The sequence below is a fragment of the Panicum hallii genome, chromosome 5 (genome assembly GCF_002211085.1).
Source record: "Panicum hallii strain FIL2 chromosome 5, PHallii_v3.1, whole genome shotgun sequence".
Lineage (NCBI taxonomy): Eukaryota > Viridiplantae > Streptophyta > Magnoliopsida > Poales > Poaceae > Panicum > Panicum hallii.
In genome coordinates, this window is record NC_038046.1 from 32,786 (window position 1) to 50,166 (window position 17,381).

At 44.8% G+C, this 17,381-nt stretch overlaps 2 protein-coding genes across 2 annotated transcripts; both read right to left on the reverse strand.

The window, feature by feature from the left end:
* Positions 1-8,836: 8,836 nt before the first annotated feature.
* LOC112894699 (tetraspanin-6-like) lies at positions 8,837-10,472 on the reverse strand. The gene is made up of 2 exons (XM_025962484.1): positions 9,426-10,472; positions 8,837-9,297 (listed from the first exon to the last, which is right to left on the reverse strand). Exons 1-2 carry the CDS (start codon positions 10,259-10,261, stop codon positions 9,258-9,260), a joined length of 876 nt encoding a protein of 291 aa, XP_025818269.1. The 5' UTR covers positions 10,262-10,472; the 3' UTR covers positions 8,837-9,257.
* A 3,863-nt stretch (positions 10,473-14,335) lies between these two features.
* Positions 14,336-15,541, reverse strand: LOC112895493 (probable serine/threonine-protein kinase PBL25). The gene has a single exon (XM_025963444.1). The coding sequence runs from the start codon at positions 15,539-15,541 to the stop codon at positions 14,336-14,338; it is 1,206 nt and encodes a 401-aa protein (XP_025819229.1).
* Between the last annotated feature and the right edge of the window lie 1,840 nt (positions 15,542-17,381).

Genomic DNA, 17,381 nt, shown 5'->3' on the forward strand with positions numbered 1-17,381 from the left:
GGGGGTCTTGATTGGCTTTGCATGCTCCATGTTAAACTTCTTGAGTATGTCATGCGTGTACTTGGTTTGATATAGGAATGTCCCTTTCTTGAGTTGCTTGACTTGAAATCCTAGGAAGAAGTTCAACTCTCCCATCATAGACATCTCAAATCGCTTGACCATTGTTTGACTAAACTCATCACAACAACCTTTGTTAGTAGAACCAAATATAATGTCATCAACATATATTTGGAAAATAAATAAATCATTACCAACTTTTCTAGTGAATAAGGTAGAGTCGGCTTTACCAATTTTAAAACCATTTTCAATGAGAAAATCCCTAAGGCATTCATACCATGCTCTAGGTGCTTGCTTAGCCCATAGAGCGCCTTATGGAGTTTGTAAACATGGTTAGGATACGCTTCTTCCTCAAACCCCGGTGGTTGCTCTACATATACCTCTTTCTTGATTGGGCCATTCAAAAATGCACTTTTGACATCCATTTGATAGAGCTTAAAATTATGGTGAGTAGCATAGGCAACAAGAATACGAATTGACTCAAGCCTAGCTACGGGAGCAAAAGTTTGATCAAAATCCAAACCTTCAACTTGAGAGTAACCTTTTGCCACAAGTCGTGCTTTATTTCTTGTCACCACACCATTTTCATCTTGTTTGTTGCGGAACACCCATTTGGTTCCAACAACATTTTGCTTGGGTCGCTCCACCAATGACCACACTTCATTTCTTTTGAAGTTGTTGAGTTCCTCTTGCATGGCCATTACCCAATCCGCATCTTGTAGAGCATCTTCCACCTTATGAGGTTCAAAAGAAGAGACAAAAGAGTAATGTTCACAAAAATTAGCAACTCGAGAATGAGTAGTTACTCCCTTTGCAATGTCACCAAGGATGTTGTCCACGGGGTGATCTCGTTGAATACTTTGATGCACTCTAGGATGTGGCACTTGATTTCTTGACTCCTCTTGTTCGTCATCCTTTTCTTCTTCATTTTGTTCAACACCTCCCCCTTGATTATTGCCATCTTATTGATGATCGTTATCTTGAGTTGGAGGAGATGCCTTGTTTGAAGATTGTTGATCTTGATCATTGCTTAATTCTTGAGGACGTACATCTCCAATTGACATGTTCCTTACGGCTGCGCTTGGAGCTTCTTCATCATCTAATTCATCAAGATCAACTTGCTCTCCTTGAGAGCCATTAGTCTCATCAAACACCACATCACATGAGATTTCAACACATCCGGAGATTTTGTTGAATACTCGATATGCACGTGAGTTTAAATCATAACCAAGTAGAAAACCTTCCATAGCTTTAGGAGCAAACTTAGAACTCTTAGCTCTCTTGTTAAGAATGTAACATTTGCTCCCAAAGACTCTAAAGTATGAAACATTAGGTTTGTTACCGGTGAGAAGCTCATAAGGAGTTTTCTTTAGCAGGCGATGAAGATATAGTCGGTTGATGGCGTGACAAGCGGTGTTGACCGCTTCGGCCCAAAACCGATCGGAGGTCTTGTACTCATCAAGCATTGTCCTTGCCATCTCAATGAGCGTTCGGTTCTTCCTCTCCGCCACCCCATTCTGTTGAGGTGCATAGGGAGCGGAGAACTAATGCTTGATTCCTTCTTCATCCAAGAAGTTATCTACTTGAGTGTTCTTGAACTCGCTCCCGTTGTTGCTTCTAATATTCTTGATTCTTGAGTTGAACTCATTTTGAGCTCTCCTTAAGAATTTCTTGAGGACCCCTTGAGTTTCGCTTTTATCATGCAAAAAGAATACCCAAGTGAAACGTGTATAATCATCAACAATAACTAAGCCATATTTGTTACCGCCGATGCTTATGTAGGCAATAGAACCAAACAAGTCCATATGAAGTAGTTCCAATGGTCTACTTGTTGACATGATGTTCTTGGTGGGATGGCTTGACCCAACTTGCTTTCCCGCTTGACATGCTCCACAAGGCCTATCTTTCTCAAACACAACGTTGGTTAGTCCAATGACATGATCACCTTTTAGAAGCTTGTGAAGATTTTTCATACCAACATGGGCTAGGCGGCGGTGCCACAACCAACCCATGTTGGACTTTGTGATTAAGCATGTATCAAGTTGAGCTTTATCATTGGTGAAATCTACTACATAAAGCTTTCCCATTAATACACCCTTACACGCAATTGAACCATCACTCCTTCTAGAGACGGTCACACCCTCATCAGTAAAAATACAATTGCAGCCCATTTTACAAAGTTGTGATACGGATAGCAAGTTGTAGTCCAAGGTTTCAACAAGAAAAACTTTTGAAATGAAATGTTCGGAAGATATAGCAATGTTACCGACACCCAATACTCTTCCTTGGCTGTTGTCGCCAAAGGAGATTAAGTCGGTTGGATCGTCATTTTCTTCAAAAGTTGAGAACATGCTTCTTTCTCCGGTCATATGATTGGGGCATCCACTATCAATGATCCACTTCGATCCACCGGAGGCATAGCCCTACAAAACAGATTTAGACTTTGTTTTTAGGTACCCAAACTTGCTTGGGTCCTCTTACATTAGTCACAAGTGATTTGGGCACCCACACACAAGTCTTTGGACTCTTGTGGTGTGGCCCAACATATTTAGCAATTACTCTTCCAAACTTGTTTCTCATAATCACATAAGATGCATTAAAGTCATAGAAATGATTAGTAGGAAGCTTTGATGCATTGGAAGAAGTGGGGCGGAAGACTGAAAATCTGCCACCCGAGGGTCCCTGGCGAACTGTCCGCTGGGGCCTGGCGGACTGTCCGCCAGGCACTCTCGGGTGCCCAGTTCCGGGAGCCACTCTCCCACTTGCTTCTTTCTTCACAAACTTGGGGAATTCTTGCCCGTTGATCTTGACTCTTGCATTGTGCTTTTCAAAATGTTGAAAACCAATACCACCCTTGATGTTGGGGCGTCTTGAGTTCAAGTATGCACCTCTTGCATATTTGAGTTTTTCCTCCTCAAGTTCCTTCTTCTTTTGTTGTGCCTCACCTTCTAAGGATGTAATCTTAACTTTCAAGCTTTCAATCAACTTTACATTAGTAGCACAAGCATCAACATCAATATCCTTGCATCTAATGCATGATTGTGCTATGGAGAGGCTAATTGATGGATCATGTTGAGATGTTGAGGCATTGGACAAGAGAGTATCAAATTGCAATTCAAGACTTTTGTTTAAGCAAATAAGTTCATCTTGAAGTGCAACATTTGCACTCTTGAGACTAGTGTTAGTCTCCTTGCTTTCCGCAAGTTCCTTGTTCAAGGCCTTACATTTTTCTTCTTGCTTAGTTATGAGCTCCTTGAGTTCAAGGTTTCTCTTCTTTTCAAGAATGAGCAAGTCCTCTTGTTTCTCAAGGAGATCATTCTTCTCATTTAACTCTTCTATGAGTTCGTTAAACTTAGCAATGGCATTTTTATCTAGATTCTTGAGCATGGCAATCATATCAATATCATTATCATTTCCACTAGAGCTACTAAATGAACTTTCATCATCACTAGTGGTGTACTTAGGAGAAGAACATGGGATGGTTTTTACCTTTCTTCTACCTCCCCTTGCCATAAGACAAGTGTGAGTGATGTTTTTCCCATCCTTGAGGTTGGAGAAGAGAGAAGTCTTGTTAAAGGCAAGTGTGGCCACTTTTTCTTCATCCGAGCTTGAGCTCTCATCATCGGAGTCCCACTCCTTGCCAAGATGTGCTTCACCACTTTGTTTCTTCTTGAAGAACTTCTTGTCCTTGGTGAAGTATTTCTTCTCCTTCTTATCCTTCCTTTTCTCTTCCTTGTCTTCTTTCTTCTCATATGGACAATTTGCAATGAAATGCCCACTCTTACCACAATTGTAGCAATTTCTCTTTGTCCTTCTCTTGGAGCTCTCATGCCTCTTGTTGCTCTTTTAGTTGCGGTTTCTCATCAATTTGTTAAAGTTCTTCATGAGAAGAGCCATGTCATCATCATCAAGACTTGAGCTATCGCTCTCATTGTCACTTGATGAGGACTCTTGGACAACTTTCTTGTTCTTTTCCTTCTTGTTTGCCTTGAGAGCAATGTCTTGTCCTCTTGAGGTTGAGCTTCCCTTGGACAAGCTCTTGACATATTTGGCCTCGCTTTCCATCATCTCATGGTTGATGATCTTGCCAAGAACTTCTTCCGGTGTCATCCTCTTGTAGTTAGGGCTTTCCCTTATCATGGTACATAAGGTTATGTTCCTCACCGAAAAAGCCCTAATCATCCTCTTGACCACTTCATGGTCAGTCCACTTCTTGCTTCCAAGATTTCTCACTTGATTGATCATCTTCTTGAGCCTTGTGTACATCTCTTGGGGGTTTCATCATCCAACATGGCAAACCTCCCAAGTTCTCCTTCAATCATTTCAATTCTTGCTTTCCGAATGGTCTTGGTGCCTTCATGTGCCACTTTGAGAGTATCCCATATCTCCTTTGCACTTTGCAATCCATCCACTTTATCAAATTCCTCTCTACACAAGGATGAAAGGAGGATGGTTGCGGCTTGAGCATTGCGGTGGAACAATTGTCGCATGGTTGGTCCAAAGCTTTCGTCATCGCTATCCGGCTGCTCAATACCTACACAAACAATCTCCCAAAGACTAGGGTGAAGAGAAAACAAGTGCCATCTCATGTTAGTTCTCCACTGAGTGTAGTTAGTTCCATCAAAGTGTGGGGGTTTTCCAAGAGAAACGGAAAGAAAATTGTCATTGGAACTCATGTTATCATAGTTGAAAGGAGTGCGAGAGTAGTTAGAAGTAACCGATTTCTTCTTCTTTCTTCTCTTGATGTAGATGGACCCTTCATCACTACTTGATATTGAGGATGATGATGACTCAATTACTATTCTCTTACTCTTGCTCTTGCTCTTGCTCTTGTTCTTACTCTTTTTCTTGTGATCTCCACTCTTCTTGGAGCAATCGGATATATCGAACTTGGCGTTGTCATCTTCCTTGTGCATCTCACCTTCTTTGCCCTTGTTCTTCTCAAGAGTCTTGTGTGAATCTTCTCCGGCCATAATCTCCTCGAGTTGTTAGACTCAAATTTGAGGAACCACGCTCTGATACCACTTGAAAGTACGCCTAGAGGGGGGGTGAATAGGCGATCGTTGCTTAAAACCTGCACACAAGAATTCAGTCCGAGGCTGCCTGGCGGACCGTCCGCTGGGACTGTCCGCTGGGCACTTCCAATGTCCGCTAGGACGTCTCGGGTAAGAAATGTTACCGATTGAAAACTAAAACTTGTATACAAAATCTATTTGAATAGAAATGCTCTAATACAAGTTAGGAACACTAAATGCGGAAGCAATCTAGCACAAGATAGGTATACAAGTAGATCGGGCAAGAATACTACACGGAGGTACAAAAAGCAAGTATAACAAATGTGCAAGAGATGAAGTGAAGTAATCAAACACAAGAGACACAAGATTTTTCACCCGAGGTTCGAATCCACTCAAGGATTCTACGTCCCCGTTGAGGAGTCCACAAAGGACCGGGTTCCTCTCAACCCTTTCCTCTCTCAAGCAACCACAAAGGTCAAACTTGAGCTCTTCACTAGCAACAAGGGTAATACAAACTTCTCAATCCAACAACACCACGAGTTGGTTGTTCTTGAGCACCTCTAACCGTCTAGGAGCCAAGCTCCAAGAGTAATAGATGTGGAAAGCGATGGAGAGAGCCAAGAGATGCCCAAGAGAGGTGAATCTCTTGGGAAGAACTTGAATCTTGCTTGGATCTTGCTCAAATCAAACCCTAGACCAAAGATTTGGAGTGGGGAAGCTAGGGTTTCACTTTGGGGAGCTTTGGAGTGCTTAGAATGTGCTTGAGGCTCAGCTTATGCAGTTTGACCGGTTATTTTTCGTTGGGGGTCGAAGGGGTATATATATAGAGCCTCACTAAAAACTAGCTGTTAGGCTGTTTTTAGTGTCCTGGCGGACTGTCCGCCAGGACCACTCGGGTTTGCAATTTTCTGTTCAAGGCATGGGTTCCGGATTTGGTTTATTTGTGTTCTACCACACACTTTGCACATCCCCCTTGATAGTACGGTATACCTAGACTCAAGAAAATATAAAACAAAGAATTATCTTCGCTTGAACCACATTTCTTGAACCGGTACCGTTCTCCAATTTTAACGAATCGTCGGAATTGTTTCTTCTTCTTTTCTCCTTTTTGGTTTCTTTGACCCCTGCTCATTATTCTCAATTGAAATATTAGATACACATTTAGGTTGTTATAAATCACCAAAATAGGTCATTAGGCCTAGATGCACTTTCACCCGGTCAGCTCGCCTTTCCAAGGCGGAGAGCCTCAGCGACACCTCCACCAGCGAGCCATCGTTGCCTTCCCCATCCCGCCATCATGCCGGCTCCTCCGGCGAGACCGGATTCGGTCCCACTGGCCCAGGATCCAGCGCCCGACGCCGCCTCCCCCGGGACCGGGGCACCTCGCTACAGGCCCGCCGTCGCCGTCTAGCGATCATGCGGCTGCCCAGCGCTACTCCGACGCAGCTCAGTGATGCCAGGAGGGCGGCGGTGGCGGCAAACAGCGCAACAATGGTGGGCAATGGCGAGATTCAGATCCATCCAGACCACATGACCGGGGAAGGGGGAGGGGGAGGAAGGAGCCTCGTCGCCGCCATCCCGGCACCCGCCTGGACTTTCGGCGGCTGCTCCGGCAGCGGCGAGGTGCCGGTGGGGATGAGGGGGCGATGGCGGCGGCGGGGCTCGGACCCACCCGAGTCACCCCTTGGGGGCGTCGTGGGGGGCAGACCAGTCATTTTTTTAGAGAGATGACGACGGGTTTTTTTAGATTACATCCTGCATATATACTTCACAAACATTGAACATAAAAGATGAACTTTGAATCATTTACTTCAATTTTTGGAGATAATCAAGTTCAAGCTGTGGATGGGACAGGGTTTATAATAGCCAGTCAGCAAGCCGGTTATGCTGGATTCTACATTAAGCTCAGCTGGCTAGCAAAGCCGAATATGCTTAATTCTACATTTAAGCTGCAAAATCTAAGTCTTGGAACTGTGGCCTGGTGACTATATATTCAGGCCTGGTTTAATCAAAATTTTGTATAAGGACCTTACAGAAACTCAGTCTACATGTTGGACAACACGTTATGGTGAAATTAGCTGGACCGGAGTAAGTCAAGTTCTAGGATTCACAAGTTTTGAGACCTAATTAGGTGGACAACGTTTGAACTTGAAACTGTGTTCCCTCCAAAGTTTGTCGATGTTTATCTCCTAAACCAGTCATCAATTAGCCCTAAGCTCCCCCTTGTTCCAATGGAGGCTTTGAATATTCTTCAGGGAAAAGGAATGGATCTAGAGTCAGTCACCTGTGACCTCTGTATTCTACAGAGATTGAAAACCCGGGCAGGACTACGTACACGGCGTACATATTTTAGGATAAGGGATGAGATGTGACTCATGCTCTACATCAGTTGTAACTACTCGTACCGTAGTAGGACTAGTCGGAATAGAAGAAAACTACCCAAGTAGCACTCGAGTAGGACTCCTAAGCTCGTATCTGACTACAATTTTCATATAACGCCATCCCCCATACTATATAAGGGCGGGCAGAGACCCCCGAGACACAATAATTAATACCTATGGAAATACGAACCACCACACAGGACGTAGGGTATTACGCTCTTAGTGGCCCGAACCTATCTAAATCTTATGTTCCTTGCACCTTCGAGTTTCTGATCTCGGCGACACCCCACCTACACTCTACCACCTTAAAGATATCCCTCGGTGGGCTTAGAGGTTAAACACCGACATTCAGTACACTTAGATGTAACTTTGCAAATGCCTGCTGGGGATCAATTGGAGTGATCAACGTCTCCACCCGACCAATGCTAAAGATATTCAGAAGAATTAAAAGAAGATTGAACGTCCCTTTCGCATTAGAAATCATGGTACTGATGGCGTGGAGCATCTGGACCACTAGGAACGATCGGATATTCAACTACATTCAACAATACAAGATTGCAAAAGAAATTTCTGCAATGAATTTAAGCTTTTCTTCCACAGAGTAAAACGGACCAAGATTGATGAGATGAAAGTTTGGCTGGCACTACGCTGCTAATCTCGTTTAGATGGTTTCTAGCTTAGTGGTTCTCGTTTTAGGCTTTTCGTTCTTCTTTTTGTGGTTGTCTTTGTACTCTTGAACTCTTATTCTTTTATTATATATATATATATATATATATATATATGTATGCGAGTGTGTGTATATATATATCCAGTAGGGGATTCTGTCCCCTTCTGTTTCTTGAAAAAAAATGGAGACTGCAGCCGGTAGGCGGGGCCTGCAGGATCCGCCACTGTGTGTAGGATATGTAGCTCCATACACCACTTTCAAAAGTCTGTATGGGTTCAAAGTATTTTGGAGATGGAATTTGATTAAAAATCGACGAACAAAGGCCGGCGGGACATTGCTCTGAACCTCATCGCCAGCTGCATGCCTCTCTGCTTCAGCTGTCTCGCTGTGCCACGCAGGCCTTTGCACGGTGAATCCTAACAATGTAAGAAGAGCCATACAGGGTGCTGGACACCATCGCGGCCGTCGAGCTCAATTCTTTTGTATGCATCGCGCCTGAGCACCGGCCGAGCTCGCCGCCGCCGCCGTCGAGTACCTTGCAAGAAGCTCAGGCTAGCTAAAACAAAATTCAATTGGCGGGGCGGATCGGATATTCGATCGGGGATAGCGTAGCTGGGGACCGATGCAATTAGCTAGATTGTTAAGTAATTAGTGCAAACAACAAGAGCAAAAGTAAAAGCACACAAATTATAGGTAGAAATGTGGTGGGGGGTGAATGTGCATAGATCTTCCCTTTATTCACATGAGACTGCCATCTGCAGGTTCTTTCACTTGCTTCGTTCCGCCGACCAAATAAAGATCAGCCATACAGTAGAATTCAGTCATACTATACAGTAAAATATAGAATTCAGTCATAGGAATGTGCGATACAGGATCTGTTTGGAGGAGTTAAAGTTGAGTGCTAAACTTTAGCGCATATTAGCACGTATGCACATGCTAAAGTTTTTAAGTCTTGGCTAAAATTTAGCCCACCGTTAGTACTCCTGTTTGGATGAGCTAATGCTAAAATTTAGCACTTTCATCCATTAGCACTTGGATCCAAACGGTACATGCATTAAGAAAAAAAAACTCGCTGATCTGAAACCTCAACGCTCAACCATATATACTATCAGCCTATCACTAGATATGATACCCTCCCTAATACAGCTGCTCTCTTTGGCCATTCCACCACCTTGACCTGCACCAACAAGATCGAAATTAAATGCTCATTAATTCATTCATGCATGTTCTTATTAAGCAAATTATATATATAATATGTCAACTTAATCAAATTAAGTGAAAGTAATAAGATATAATACTAAATACCAGAAGTAATCCCATCGTGGATTCATCTTTGACATGCGGTTCACCCCATACGGGTACTCGGCACGCCGGGCATTGCGGAAAGCACAGCAGCCACACGAGTAGATGGCGATGAGCGCAACGAGGACCATGACGTTGAGGATGGTGATGTTGTGCCAGTCTCGCCGCACCTGCTCCAGCACTCCGGCCTTGCACGAGTCGCACTGGTAGCACAGGATGCCGGGGGCGTTGTTCCACCGGTAGCAGTCCTCGTCCTGCGCCTCCACGGGCACGCCGGCTTGGTTGTACGTGCAGGATGTGGGTGGCTTGCAGCATCCCGACTGTATTGGCGTCAGGCTATGCTGCAGGTAATCCATGGGCGTCCAGGCCGCGATCCTGGGGCACGCTCCGGACCCGACCACGCATGCCAGCGCCGGCCGCCAGTAGCGGTCGACCTGGGCGCGCTTCTGCAGCCAGGCCGAGTAATCTCTGATCCGGAACTCCTGGTAGGGCCTGCCAGGCACTTGCCTGCCGCCGCCCCCCGCCGTGACGGCCATGCCGAAGACGGTGATCCCCAGCAGGGCGACGACGAGCAGCAGCATGGCCAGGAGGTACAGCCACAGCGCCCATGTCACATGGTAGCAGGCGCCGATGAAGCCGGCAAGGGAGACGAGGAGGACGATGAATCCGATGGCCAGGAGCGGCGCCTGCAGCGCGGATTCGCATGTCGCCGCCGAGCCGTGCGCCAGCCACAGCCCTGCGCCGATGATGGGGATGGAGGCAAGGAGCATCACCAGGTTGAGGTACCCGATGACTATGTTGCTCAGGCGGTGTGGGTACGGGTGTGAGTGCATAGTCATCAGCTGCTGCCGCTGCTGCTTCTTCCTCCTCTCTCTCTCTCTCTCGATTTCTCTCCCTCTCTCTCTCTCTCAATGCTAGCTAACTACTGCTACTACCAGTATATGCTGGCAATACCTTAGCTACTTGCTGCTGCTGCTCGATAGATCCTAGTATATAGCTAGCTAGCTAAGCTAGTTGTTGCTGGCCTCACATATGCTTTTCTTTAGTGCTTTTTCGGGTGGCGTGAACCCCGGGCCTAGCTCTGCTGTGTGTGCATGTGAGCTGGAAATCGATCTAGTAAGGCAGCTTTTCCTAATTAACCAAAATCTCACTTTAGTTACTAGTTTTGTATACATATATGCATGCACGTATCATTGTTAGTTCCATGTTTTCAGTCTGCTGGGCTGCACTGCATACATGCATGAGTTCTGAAAACATGCATGCATGCAATCCTTTATTCTACCTGCAATCGCGGGATTAATTGATTCTTAATCATTAAGGAATGCAGCTGGGATCGATCAGGATCTGGGTTAAGAAAGAGGCAATGGGGGCCGGGCGGGGGCCCCCGGCAGGCTTCTTTTTGATTGCTTGGTGACGCGCATGCATGCTTGGTAAGTAAAGTAGCTTATTGTGGTCGTCCAATGTAATTTTTCTTTTGGGATGGAGAAGCATTTTCAGCTGGACAAAGCTAAAGATACGGCGTGCCTTCGCTGCACTCGGGGTGTTTGGATCCAAGTGCTAATATTCAAAAGAAAAAGTTCTTTTTACCTCCTTTAACTTTAGGATGAATTCGTATTTCCTCCTTAAATAATGAAATCAACTCACAATACCAGACACATGACCTCATAGCTGGTTTCTCTTAGTGGTTTATTTCTTTTTCTTTCATGTTTATTTTGCCCGAATCTTTGGAAAATTATAGTAAATCAAAAAAATTATAAAATATAAAATTCAATTTTATTGGACTCCACATGAGTAGATCTATGCAGTAAACATATAATATAATATAATTTAGTAAAAAATTTGTTGTACTTTTAGATATATATTTTTATATAATTAATAGCTACAGTTTTCGCGTGAAACTTTTATGGTGGTCTAATCATTATATGCTTGAACTGTAAATACTCATTAGATTATGTATGCTTGAGCAACTAAATTCCAAGCTATATCAGAGACTCTTCAGTTTCTCAAGCATACATGATTCAATGAGCATGAAATTTTTACTACAGATCAAGAATATAATTATTAGCCCACCACAAAAATTTACCATAATTGGACTATGGAAACTATGGCTATGAATTAATTATAAAAAAGTATATATCTAAAAGTACAATAAATTTTTTTTACTAAATTATATCAAATCATATGTTCACTGCATAGATCTACTCATGTGGAGTCCAACAGAATTAGATTTTCTATTTATGATTTTTTTTGTGATTCATTATGATTTTTCAAAGATTCAGCCAAAATAAACATAAAAGAAAATGAGAGAAACCAGCTAGAGAGGTTACGTGTCCGGTATCGTGAGTCCGAGGAGTCCAAGCGAACGGTTTCATTATCTAGGGAGGAAACGCGGATTTGTCCCAAAGTTCTGGGAGTTAAAAAGGACTTTTTCCTATCCAAAAGTGCTAAGCTTTAATACTAGTTTATCCAAACAGAAGTGCTAATAGGGTAGGCTAAACTTTAGCCAAGACTTAAAAACTTTAGCATCGAATATGATTGCTAATACTCCCTCCATCATGAAATATAAGATATTGAAGGGTTTAAAATTTGTACTGCAATGTAAGGCAATCTAAGATTTTTGGATAAATATTAAATAAAATTATTTTTTTGTCTCTTAGCTGTCTTAATATATCTTAAAATTTCTAAAAAGACTCTAAAATGTCTTATAGTACAGGACAGAGGGACTTTAGCCCATCCAAACAGACTCTAAGTTGTAGCTCCCCGGGTTGAAGTATGCATATGTGTTTGGAATATAATTACTCTTTTGTGCGTGATTAACGGCAGTGTGGCCTTTGCCCTAAAAAATTCCGGCAGTGCATGTGGCCGTGCAGACCAATGCAAGCGATGTATATTCGACCTGGTAAAACTCGGTCGGTAGCATCTCATGCATGGTGACCTGTTGTTGCAAGAGCTGATGAGGAGCATGAGCCTATACATCACACGGTGATCGTGATCCTATCCAGCAGACGGCTGAAATTTTAGATCAGAGGAGTTCATCAGGCGACGGATCTCGACCATAGTCCATTGATGATCTCCATTCACACATGAGGCCAAGCTTGTACAGCGGCCATCCCCAGCTATTACTCTGGGGTAAAAGGAAAGAAGCAATCCGAGCGACTCCCAGTGCAGACCTTCCGCCATTATTGGTCCTTTCAGGGTAACTAGCTAGGTTGATAGTTTTGCGAGACCAGTTCGTTGCCAAGGTGGAATCATCAGTGGTGTAGAGCCGGTGTGTATAGAACCTTGAGATAAAGGCATTGGTTCCGTAATCCTAGATCACAGACACCCAGACCTCCATTTTCTTTTGGGGTGCCTACTCTCAGCCAGGTAACAAGATACTCCTATGGTGCACCGGTGATCTTATCTGCACTTGACCAGATGAAGGCTCTACGCTTCTTGTCCAACGTATCAGTTGCTCCTTATTGGGGAAACAGAAGTTGCATGTGCTCACCTACATGCCTGAGTGCAGTGCAGGGAGGTCTCCCATAACCCTCATTGGAGAATGGAGATGATCTGGAAATGATGGAGATAGAGTGCACGCACGTGTGCAGCTTTGGTCAGTTCTAAGTGGTTCCAACCCCTTCTTCCCTCCTCATCTTCTCGTCCTCCCCTCCCTCCTTTTTCCCTCTATGATTTGGTGCTCAAAGCCACCAGCGGAGGTATTTATACTCCCAAATTGGTTGGAGGTGTCTCTAGACGGATAAATTAATGGTCGACGAAGAAATCCTAGACCTATATATAGTCTCAAAGAATATATCTATCTATCTATATCTATATATATACACGATAATACTATTCTACACCTACACCTTAGGTGCAGAGGTGTAGCGTTTATTCTACATGAAATTACTAAATTAAATTGCCGAATTACTGAATCACGTTTAGTAAAATGGTGTTCAGTAATCGCGCGGAATAGTTATTATTGAAAAATTATTCAGTAATTAGTTAGGTATAGCTACACCTAAGGTGTAGAATAGCACGTGGGTATATATATTCTACACCGAAAGCTAAATTGAGCAGAATTAGTGAACATATTTTCAGTAATTTAGTAATCGGCGAGGTATTACCAAATATTGTTCAGTAATTTGATAAATTTAGTTCAGTATTTTGATAATTATTTTTGCTAGTAATAGAAGGTGGGTGTAGAATAGCGTTGCCGTATGTATGTATATATATATAGGAAAAATCTGTTTTACACGCGCTTGTAACTGGCTCCTACATGTGTATCTCATGATGAAGTAGGGCGTATCTGACCCAACTAAAGTTACGTACGAGGTGTATATGATCATATTAAATCATCTGTGATGGTATATACTTTAAGTATGTGACCATACATGGAGTTTATGGACATACTCGTTTTTATATACTAGTACTAATATATAATCATGATATATTTAAAAAATAGGGATACTTTTGAAATTTTTTCGTACATATCCCTCTAAAGTATCTTAGAATTAGTATACGAACATACTCAAAACGATAAATAAGTACGTGGACACACGCATGGTGGTATACTGATAGTGAGAGTAACTACGAGCGAGTGTAGATAAAAATTGTCATATATATATATATATATATATATATATATATATGTGTGTGCGCGCGCGTGCACGCGCGTATATATATGTATGTATGTACCTATGTATGATGATATAGCTAGCTAGAACGCGTTTGCTCTCAAAGCCCGGGGTAGTATCTATATATCTCGCTCATCGATCGTGAATTGTTGCATCAGAATTATATTCAGGAGCAGAGCATGCATGTCATGTGTGATCCAAGCAATCCAACCCATCCTCTCCGTTCTACCTAATCTACTACCTCTCTACCCACTATATATACGATCGATACGATCATCATATCTACTGGTGGAGAAGCTAGCTGCTGCTGCTGCTTGCTGCTGGTGCCGCCAATGAGGCCGCCGCCTCGGCGAGGTACTCCAGCGTGACGGCCGCGTCGCTCATGAGCGGGCGAGCGGACGCCTCGTCCTGCAGGCACATGGCGGCCACGGCCACGGCCTGCTTGAGGTCCCTCTCCGGGAAGTCCCCTCGCAGGAGCGGGTCGGCGAGCTCGCGGTACCTCTTGCCGTCCCGGAGCATGGGCCTGGCCCAGGCCACCAGCAGCTGCTCCGCGGGGGGCCTGGAGGAGTCGACGGCGCGCCGCCCGGTGACGAGCTCCAGCAGCAGCACGCCGAAGCTGTACACGTCGGTCTTCACCGTGAGGTTGCCGGCGCGCACGTACTCGGGGGCGCAGTAGCCGTAGGTGCCCATCACGCGCGGGGAGCGGTCGCCGACGGGCCCCAGCTTGGCGAGCCCGAAGTCGGAGAGCTTGGGGCAGAGGGCGTCGTCGAGGAGGACGTTGGAGGACTTGAGGTCGCGGTAGATCACGGGCGGGTTGGCCGTCTCGTGCAGGTACTCGAGGCCCCGGGCGGCGCCCAGCGCCACGCGCATGCGCGTCTCCCAGCTCAGCGCCCGCTGCGGCTCGTCCTGCTCGCCGCCGGCGGGGAGCAGCAGGTGGTCCGCCAGCGACCCCAGAGCCATGTACTCGTACACCAGCAGCCGCTGCTCGCCGTCGGCGCAGTAGCCCACCAGGTTCACCAGGTTGGGGTGGTGCAGCAGGCTCAGCATCAGCACCTCCACCACGAACTCGCGGTTGCCCTGCGCGCCCTCGCGGTCCAGCTGCTTCACCGCCACCACCTGCCCGCTCTCCAGCCGGCCGCGGTATACGCGCCCGAACCCGCCCTCCCCCAGCAGGCACTCCGCCCGGAAGTTGTCCGTGGCCGCCGCGAGCTCGCCGTAGGTGAAGGCGCGCGCCCTGCTGCTGCTGCTCCGCCGATCGGCGATGATGCTCGCCGCCGCTGTGTCGCCTGCCGTCAGCAGCCACCATGATGTTACATCATATATTAATTCGTCATGCGATCCACGGTCGCTGCTTACTATATATATGTACTTACCGCCGGCTTGTTGGTTGCGGCCGGACGAGCAGGACAACCGCAGGCTACGACCGCGCCTCCTCGACGGCGACGGCGACGGCGCCTCCTCCTCCTCACCGGCTGGCTTGAAGCACGCAAAGCAGCCCACCATGATCTATCTTGCTCCTCGATAGAGCAATTTAATCAAAGCAGATGTGATCGAGCCAGCAGCAGGTACGTAAAACACTCTGACGATCCATATGCATGCAAGCTAAGAACAGGATCGGAGGACAAAATGCAAGCAATCAGGTCGATCGATCGATCGATCGAGAACAAGCAGCAACGCAAGAGAAACAATCTAAGGCATGCATGTGTTACCTAGTGACGGCAATAAACCAAATTAAGCCGCTTACCACGATCTCTTGTCTATTACAAGTAGGAACTAAAATTAGTATGCATGTCCCCCATTATATACCGAGGGTCAGTACATGCATCGCTAAATTCACTGCACCTCTCTTGCAATATTTTTAGAAAATAAATTCTTTCTTGTTCTTATTTGAAGCTCAGTAGACTAGGTTGGAAGCGGGCTGTTGAGTTATGCAACCATGAGAACCAAATTCAACCAAGGATACAAATTCAACACTATAGACTCTGAAATTAAATAATGCAAAAGCCTAAAGACACGAATGGTTGGACTATAGGACAAAGGTAAAAGGATGGCAAAAGTGCAAACCTCATGGTATAGCTGAGTCTTTGATTACCACTTGATGGCAAGGGGTGTGCCTAGTTTTCCATCATAAGAAGATAACTAACGACATGGCGGCCACTTGACACAAGCGATTCGACTTCTGATCAATAAGATCCAAGCTTGTAGTCGAAACACCACGACATCTCTAGTTACCAGCCGTGCGTTGCCCTGTTGATCTCGCTATAAAGGCTAATCCTTACCTTCAAATTGAAAAACACAAATAGAAAGAACGCAACAAAGGTTGTTGATGATGGATTATACTTACAATTGGGATCTTACAAACCGACGATGGCGAAACTGTTCTTAACATACTAATCTAAGCAAAACTCAAAACTTTCATTGGCAGCGGTTACTAAATATGTTGGTATCGGACAAGCCAACCCCAAACAGAAAATGAAAATGGGAACTCGAGCTCAGCCAAATAACCTTATATGCACTAGAGTACCCTGCACACAAACGAGGGAAAACAGCTCCCGCAACATACCTCTCAACCGTCGGAGGTTACCTCTTTGATCCTTGTAAACTAGCTAGATGGCTAGATCGGTGAGTGCTCATTGGAGGTGGTGATCCCCAACAAAATATAAAGAGTTTAGAGCCAGCCAAGAACCCTAGACGCATCCCTAATTGTTCTCCAATACGATACACGGCGCAATAGCCCAAAACGAGATGGCGTGCATCCTGAACAGCTTTTCTATGTTGTTTCGACAATTTCCAATTACTTGGATATGATAATAACGTGGGATCGCTATTGGAAAGTTTATCTCTTTAGCTTTATATATTTATGTAGAACTTTAAAAATGGAGTCCTTATGTGTCATGGGCGATGATTTTAGTACAGATTGCTCCTGAATTCTGAGATGGACTCAAATTCGTCATGTTGGGGACCTTCGGCTTGGCTTGAACGCCCGGCTGGTCTTCTCCTCCATTCCTCTCTCGGATACTTTCTGGTTCTCTCCATTATTTTAAGTATATTTATATTAGTATACTATTTTTATAATTACTAAACGTGAACAAGCTCACCTTCTAATTTAGCTGTTGTGCAAAAACTCTAGTGATCGATTCTAACCTCTATCACAAACTTTGAGCCCTCGAACTCGGGAATGCAATTTGACCAAAAAAATGGACGTACTACCTGAACTAGTATAAATCCTGGATCTTTGAGAGCCAATCCATACGAGTTAACACGTGACACAAATTTACTAGTCGGTGCTACGAAATGTTGACGAGTAGAGATAAATTACTTTATTCTTTATTAGGAAGGTTAT